This window comes from Opisthorchis viverrini, assembly GCF_000715545.1.
Source record: "Opisthorchis viverrini unplaced genomic scaffold opera_v5_57, whole genome shotgun sequence".
Classification (NCBI taxonomy): Eukaryota; Metazoa; Platyhelminthes; class Trematoda; order Opisthorchiida; family Opisthorchiidae; genus Opisthorchis; species Opisthorchis viverrini.
The window spans coordinates 1,627,628-1,636,502 of record NW_008751714.1 but is presented as its reverse complement, the minus strand read 5'-3'; the positions used below and the strand labels follow the sequence as shown (position 1 = coordinate 1,636,502).

General features: G+C 41.6%; 1 protein-coding gene across 1 annotated transcript; it reads left to right on the top strand.

Annotated features, from left to right (window-relative positions):
* Window positions 1-5,278: 5,278 nt before the first annotated feature.
* Window positions 5,279-5,966, top strand: T265_13350 (hypothetical protein; the record flags this gene model as incomplete). Its single annotated transcript, XM_009168461.1, has 2 exons — window positions 5,279-5,580; window positions 5,623-5,966. Coding segments are annotated over 2 exons (645 nt in total), but the record flags the coding sequence as incomplete, so codon positions are not given.
* Between the last annotated feature and the right edge of the window lie 2,909 nt (window positions 5,967-8,875).

Sequence of the window (8,875 nt, the reverse complement as noted above, 5' to 3'; positions counted from 1 at the left end):
ACTCTCAAGAAAGCGTAACCGTTGGCTGGTTAACAGTTTTCAACACCCTCATTCGTTATTGTTCCTCTGTTATCCATGTTCCAGCTAAACAGACACTTTTTCCACTGCTTTCGAATCTTTACGAATGTCTGACGGAAGAACACTTAAGCCAAAGAAAATAAAAGAAAGCTCAGATATTTTTCAGTGCAAAATTCCCAACACTCTTGCTATTCAAGCAGCATTACGAGCAAAATTACAATAGATTATTTATTGAGCGCCACTAAATAATGATTTTTCGGGTGGAGTTTATATGCATTTGCCCTCAAGTTTCTGGTCTAAGGACATTAACCGACAAATAAACTTCCTCCTTTCATTTTTGGAAGACAACAGGATGATAGACATTGGACGTTTGAATCATTTGTGTAAGACATAGCATATTCGGATCTATTGATATTATGCAGCTTGACGTAGCTTGACACATTTAATCACCTAATTTCAGAAATTTGAACACGAAAGTTTCACAAGTTGTCTACATAAGAGCCAAACAATATGAAGCCGGTAATCAAGGATGAATAATTTGTCCAAGAAATAAGGTAGATGAAACGGATGAGACCCGAAGCGTCCATATTTGGTAGCGGATGCAAGCCGTGAGAACAGGGTTCGTTAACAAAACGTCTACTGAGCACGCTGTGGACCAATACCTTTTGGTTATAGTGCATCCCTTTCAGGTAGTCAGTTGTCACTTCATTTCCTCATTGTATTGAGTTTGTAGTAGTCAGATAACTGAAGCCAAGTCTGCGCGTCCATAAAAAAACAGTGTTACTGTTGGCTCTACTGTAGTAATGTGACGAATAAAGCAGAGCCAGAAAACCTCAGAATACAGCCAGGATCAACACTTGGAATTAGGGCTAAGCAGAATAGGAGCAATAACTTCTTGGAAGAAGCATGGAGAACAACCTGGGGAATGAAACAAATTAGGGAAGATACGCGGGGGCTCCAAACCATATGAAGATGCTCAGTAATTACGGGGTGCAATGCCTGGTTAAGACTAAGTACCTCGCATTAGGTTACGAACGAGGACTATCAGCCTGCATGAATCGACGGTAGGCAGAGAAAGGTCTGTCTCACTTCCCTGTGAGAAATACCGGTTCTTCAGGGGAACGGGCGCGGTGGATAGACATTGCGGGTTGCGTCGCGATCCCACAGCTGGAGTATCAATAAAAGATAACTTGTAGAAAATGGAATATATGTGAACAGACGTCACTCCAGTGGCTTGGAGTTTTCATACAGTAAGACAATTGTGAAAAATCCTAATGTTCTCATAAGGAGAGCACTCACAAGGTTGCTGACAACTCTTCGACAGCCTGTGCAAAACAAATTCGCCGAGTCCTGATACTTTGTTTCACAGCCCGCATTGCATCAATTCTCAATAAGGAGAGACTCACAAGGTTGCTGACAACTCTTCGACAGCCTGTGCAAAACAAATTCGCCGAGTCCTGATACTTTGTTTCACAGCCCGCATTGCATCAATTCCTTTCCAAACACCGACACAACACCGAGCATCTTGAAACTCTTGGCTACCTCATCCATGTGGTGTTTATTTTCTCAGTCTAATGTCCGAGTTCAAATCAGCTGATTGCTACATAAACAGTTTTCGATAGTGGTAATGCGGAATGACGTACAAGGAGGAGATGATATCCCGCGAAGAATCTGTTCTTTGACATGAGAGCTGCACCGCTGACTTTAAATAGAGATTTCGCATGATACGGCTAACTGCCGGTACTGAATGTGACGACGGAGTCTGTGAAAAGCGCCTCGCAGATTCTGAAAATGAGGCAATCAGGATTTTTATACAAGGATGGAACAACGCTTGTCTGGCACATAACCGCTAAAGGTGACCTCTTCAGTTTCCATTAAAAGGAAACAATAAAAATTTAACTCCACATGGGAGTGAGCGGCTTGCTCTGCACTTAGTTTGTGCAACTATCGTTTATTTTTAAGGAACAAGTTCACAGACAAATTGTAGATGCAATCAATGGATGTGGATGGGATGCAGGAGAATACAAAGGTAGAAGCCTCTCCTTCGAAGTCATGCAACCAACAGTTACTGTCAGACAAGATGAATCTCAAACGTCGAACATTCACTCTCAATTCCGGTGTCAACTTTCACCTCTTTTTTGCACTTTCCTTTGCCAGTCTATGGAAGTGCAATTTTTATGCTTGTATGACAGCAAAGAACCGGTTAAACAATTGATGTCATTGAAAAGCTCCACAGCTGAGAGTGCACCAAATAAGCAAGATCTTCACAAAAAACTCTACACAGCTTTTTATGTCTAACCTTAAAATCGTCCTATAGATTTCAGTACACTACAGTTATTCTGTCAGTTATTTGCTTCATATATCCGACTGAAGTGCGGAAGACACTGTGGGAACAAGGAGCACGAGAAAGCGACGCGCAGTAATAACTTCGCACTGTAGGACAGTGACTGACGATTGGGACGGTGGAGTCCAATTAAGCTGTATTTCTACTTATTGCAAGCCAATAGAGGTCACAGGTCCACCAACTTAAGTTAGAAGCAAGTAGCGCTAACCTGAACTCAACCTATAATTTGTGTTCTGTGTTTTGTGCCAATTCATTAGATGTGTTAATTCAAGTTCAAAATCCAAATGGTTTTATGTGTTCATGAACGTAGACCAAACAGTGATACAAGGAATGTGAGGATTTTTCTGGGTTATCTTCTGGTTTGCGATGAAGCCTTTAATTAAAGTAAAATCGAGGGAGATGGAGGACTCATCCTCACGTTGAAAGAATGGCTTGAGATTAACGGGTTAGAAACCAATGCTGCGGTGCAACCAATTATAAGATGATATGGGTGAAAAGCATCTTGCATTCATTTCCTCTTGATTTTCGGCATAAAAAGATCGGTTATACAAACCAAAATTAATGCCAAATTTGGTTAATTTCAGGATCATGAGCCAGGTCAAAGGGATTTATTTGGAGACTACATTGCAAGAACATTTGGGCTTTTGCGAGAAGTTATCGCCAAAGTAATGTAGAGGGAGGAGAATTCCTTAAGTGGAAGTGAAATCGGAGTTTTGTCTCTTGAATGAAGGAGCTACATAGAGAGCGCTTAAAATTAAGTGTGATGAACATGACTGATACTCTATTCATTGCTCTGCTCTTTATTCTCTTGTTTTAATATTCCATATGCTGTACATATTCGCCAGCTCTAATACATACGTGCTAGTTGTTACGCTGCGCTGTATTCTGGACTTCTAATTCGTCTTGTTATTCCGATATACGTACGAAACTTAATTCTCATATTAAGTGCAAAGGTTAAATGCAGTTAGATGCTGGACAAGCGGTCAGAGGAATTTTCGCCAGATCTGCTGGCTGTGGGAGAGGCAAATGAGCTTCTGACAATTTCGGATCCAAGACCTTCACTGAACAAAGAAAAAGGAATAGATTCAGAAATGCGGATTTCATAAGAGGAATGTGATTCAAATCATAGCGAATTTTGGTCGACTTACAGAAATTACCATGCCTGGTAGTGGGAAGCGAGTATGGGGCGTAAAAATGAGGGACGCTTAAACACTGGTTTTCATGTTGGTTTGGTCAACAAATGGCTCAATCTGGTTGTCAGTCCGTAGGACTCACTGAGGGAATCGATGTCAACCATATGACATCTTTCGACGACCCCTCCCGTTGTTTCTGTTCCGAAAAACCTGTTGTATTCCACCAAAAACCAGTCTGGAGATTCCGAATAATACGAGTTTTACCAAAAAATACTTTCAAAGTAGTCTTTCACTCTGTACACCAGCTGAACACAAAATTTCTTGCCTGTGTCCATCGTTTTGAAGGATCGCTGTCAAGATCATGTTGTGCACAAACAAACGTCAGGCATCCACTTGGAACCGGAGTTTATGGAACCTGACTCTATACCAAATCGAACCCTTAAGGATGCTTTAACACCCTGTTCTTTCATGCATACCTTAAGAGACAGTAAACGTCTCTCCAAAAAGTCCCCATTTTCCCTCCTTGATAACACTAAGACTTCATCTTTGTCTTCTTTTGCAGTGATCTTCGCACTGTAGGTGTGTTCAATCAGCAGACAACCAGCTAAGAAATACTTTGGCTAATTGAGGTAAGAATGTCACATTCATTTAGATCACGTAGCTGGATAGCTCGTGCACTTTAAGTGTTTCATCAGTTTCAAAACGGTAGTCTGATCAAGTATAAGTTTATATGAAGAGCAGAGCCAGGATTTCTATAGACACCGTATGTCTGTTCTGAAAGGTTGTTGGTCAGTGAGCTAAAGGATTCTTTGAACCAACCAAACATCGGGACAAGTAACCAATATTAGCAGACGCTCAGGAACTACCCCCTTATCATCGTACAATTTTCCAAAATCTGTCAGTGTTGTTACTTTCTTCCAATGAAGTTTGTTTCACAGCGTCAGCTGTCTGTTTACAAACTTACTCCAGACGATTGACCTCTGCACTCTTTCTTACTGATTGACGGATTCGTAAACTCGTTCCCATACACTCGTTCTCTATGATGTATGATGCATTTACCCACCCATTCCAAGAAAGCGCTGTATTTGGGTTGACTCAGTTTAAGTTCGAAACGAAATTTTGGCTCATTAGAACAAGACTCAGCCTATTCTCACAGAAAATTTACGTCCTTCTTCCCCCGTATTATGGTACACACCTTTGACTGAAAACAGTAAATAACAGAGGATATGCTTGCATCCCTGCAATTTCAGTTTCCTGTTACACAGGCCGCTGCATCTAACTGCTTTAAAAGCAATGGATAAATCACTATGTAAACCTCTGTCCCCCTCTGAGACTGTGAACCTAGGACGAAATTGTCATCTAAGCCACCAAAACAACGATTTCAGTTGCTTAGGTGCAAAAAGTATAGAGTGCTGTTCAGAAGTGTTGAAAATGGACAACGTCAGGCGAATAATAGCAGTCAAGAAAAACCGTAGTGTTGCGATCAAGTCCCACTGAATTTATCCTATGCTTGTGCATTTGAGGTTTCATTCGACCTTGAATTCAGCTGACCTGCAGACCTTTGAATGACGTTAAATCGATTGGCAGAGTCAGCTAGCCACCAGCGGAAAAAAATACACATACGGTTTTGTGTACAGCTGACATGTATTCAAGACCTTAGTGGTGCGTGTTTCCCTAATGCCACGGTCAAGGAGAAAATCACTGGTCTGTTACGCACGCCTGGCAGAGAAGTGTGGGAGATTTGAAGGTATTAATTCTGTTTTCCTCTTCTACTTCATTAGATATGGTAGACTACATGGAATGGTTGATCAAATCCCATCCCACAATTGTTGTTGAGGAACAGAATCTACTGGCCAGTGCATACAAACACGTACTTGATCCTCTGAGAAGTTCATTTAAATTATTGAAAGTGGAATTGCAGAAGGCAGAAGAGCAGAAGTCACCATACAGCGAATTAAACAAGATGTTCCTCCAACAAGTGGGAGACGAAATACGCACTATTGCCACGCGTGCACTTCGAAATGTGGACATGGATATGTCAAAGGAACATAAATGTGAGGAGAGTTGGATAATTTCGTTAAAATTGTGAGTGTCTGTTGGCCTCGTCGTGACAAGATGTTATTCTAGAACAGGTGACTATTTTCGATATTTGTCGGAAATTGGAAAGGATGACGACCGAGTTCGAGATTATGAGCATAGTCAGGTAGCCTACAAACAGGCTCAGTCGCTTGCTTCTAAACACTTACCACAATCACACCCGTTACAACTGGGAATCATGCTTAATTCTGCCACGCTTTATCATACGATACTGGATAAAAAGGAAGTCGCGCTTGATATGATATCAACCGCTTTGGAGTTCGCAAAAACAGATCTGGACCAGGTCTCTAGAGTTAACGCCAAACAAACAACCCGGCTTGTAAAAGTACTGACGGCGTACAAGATAAGACTAGAAGATGAGATGAGGGGAGAAGGTAAGAAATATTTTTGAAGCACCAAATAATGGTGAAAGATGTGAAAAATCTACTTTGGTATTATGATGCCCCTTGCGTTGTCTTACTCTTTGGTGCAGTCCCACATTCAAGAGGCGCCCCCATTTCTACCTGACAATACACACTACTCATTAGGTTGCTGAATAGTCTTCGGCGGCTGATGGTTTAGGTGTTTCCGGCGTGTTAGCAAAAAATTAACTCTTTTTCTCTATTTTATCAAACACAGTTGATATGGTCTAACAACCCCTAAGGCTCAAATAGCCCTACATGACGCAGATGTAGTAACGGTATTTTCCTCAGCTTGGTTCTCGGTCTGAGCCTCCCAAGCTAGCGTTCACGTCAAAACAACCACCAAAGGTGCACAAGGTCTATTAACGCCCAAAACGAAGTCAGGAACAGTTATAAAGCACTTCATATATATAGCGTAAGCGGTTATAACCTTCTGGAATTTCTGACGCGTTCTGGATGCGGCAATGGCAACCGGCATTTGGCCAATACTGGGTTATGATTGGCTGTTGGATCCTGAATGTTAACCAATCAGATCTCGTCTTGATACCGGACCATAAGCGTCCCGAATTCTGGGCCAACCTCGAGCGGTCCAGGCTTCTCGGCCGTAGCAGCGCCTAAAGACGTGCGGTATAGTGGGATCCGCGTAGATTCCTGTCTAACAGCAGTGCAAATACCCTAATCTTTCACTCCCACGTAAATAAAAAAAGTGAGGCGAAAAATTGGGGAAGACTTTTTGCACCCTGGTGGAAATTAATTTTGGATATAAAAGAATCTGGACAATGCAGATTTTATCTTATTTGTTTCAAATCACCTAAGAAAGCGCAGAGCTTGCAGTGAAACTGAGGATCATCGAAATTTGCTTTGCAAATTGCAACTACTGTAATCTAATGTTAAGTAGTAATTCTTTTCCTAACCATTCGCTTCAAGTAATTTTCCTGGCGGCATTTGAGACTGCCTCAGGATCGTCTAACTCACGGCCTGTTGTTTCCCTCGATTTCTGAGAACTATATAGACCTTTAGAACATGGTCTTGTTGGAACTGGTATATCTCATTTTTCTTCAGTGGCTTCTCCCATTCTTTTATCCCCTAGTTTGAGAATAATAGGGCATGAACGCAAATGACGGTGCCAGTCCTGCTCTCTCGAAAACTTCAACTTTCAGGTCTCAACACACACACACACACACACTAGATGTTGATGATCTTGAATGTAAGGGTGCGTGTTCCCACCTGAGTGGATACTTGACATCAAGGCCAAGCAGACTGAAGTGAATTACAGCCCAACTTCTCTTTTATAGTATTCCTCAGGCATGTATGCTGTACCAAGGCCGCTCCATGTTTCAGGTAGCACAATATTCGTGATGCCATAGTACATTACGTGGTACATTCTTAATTAGAGTTCTAAAAGAATAGGAGTTAGAGTAAAACTCGGGGAGTGTGCTCACCTGATGAGTCCCAGGAAGGCCGGAACCGGTCGTGGGTTGTCGATATCTCGAATATCTCAATCATAAGACGGCCTTTGTGTAGCATATTCGGTTGAAGAATATTAAAACCAGAAGCTTCGGTTAGATTTCAGTTGGGTCACTCAGTAAGACAAAACCGGTAAGCAAATGCGCGTATTTTTCACATTTTGTGAAATTAGGATTCGGGGAGAAGAAAGGGCCCAGAGTAACTCAGAAGCTATGCCCACCTTATGAGCCCTAAGATGGGCGAGACCGATCGTGGGCTGTCGAAGAGTTTTCGGCAAACTTATGAATAGTGTGTGCCACCCAGGAAGTGTACTACGATATATCGAGTATCGTGCCAAGTGGAACATGAGGTGAATTTTCATTAAGACATTTAATGAAATAATATCATACACGAGAGATCCACATGGGATTCACTTAAATCCCACATTAAAAACAAACTAAGTTCGCTTTATCTGTCTTTAACTACTTGGATACACTTTCGCTGACTAAGATAAAATATCTTCGTTCTGGTGTGGCATTCTGACCAGTAGCCTTCCCACCGAATCAGTATGCCTTTTGTAAACTTGGTATTATCTTACCTAGAAAAATTTTCGACTATATTTCTCTTGCGTAGTAATGCTCTTTATCAGTTTCTTCATACTCATTTTGAGGCTTCTTTGGAGGGCATTAATCCGCAGGCGTATGCCACTCCATCTTTCCCATTGGCAGTTTCCAATTCCCTTTGGCTGGCTGGCCTACAGATATTAGTAATACAAGACTTTTAACAGATATTTGTTACCGAATGCACGCAATCCGGTAGTACATTTTGTTTGCGTGTATTTGCAGAATTCACTCAAAAATGCCAATTACATCTATCAGCGTCTTTTGGGCACAGTTTCGTATTACGTACGTACAATTATGGTAAAAACATTGGTTGAGTTACGGGGTTGGATTAAAGATTACTGATAGACAACTAAGTGAACACTATCTCGTTACAATATCAGGTAGCTGGGTACCCTCGGCCGCCCTTTTACAGTCATGGCAATATTCCATCCAACGTATGAAGGAACTTTACCCTGGAAATTGGAGTATTTCGTTAAAACATCCAAGTCAAGAGCTTCGGGTTATTAAAGGAATACTGTCATTCCCACGTGAGTGGAACGTGAGCAGAATGTAATGCCGCCCGCTACAGTCCAAGTCACGTGGCTCGGTGCTCACTAGCTAGTCCTAGACAAAAGGCAATTGTGGTTTTCGGAAATTTGGCATTCTGAATAGTTTGTACGTAAGGTAATTCCAAGAAAAAAATGTTAATACTTCTGTTTGACTTTAAGCTATGCTTAAATAACCCAAAATCCTCCGTTGATGGGTGTGTTTCATCTGCAGTGCTGCGTTTTTTAGTTTCATTTTTCGTCTGTCAGACATAACTGAGCAATAAAT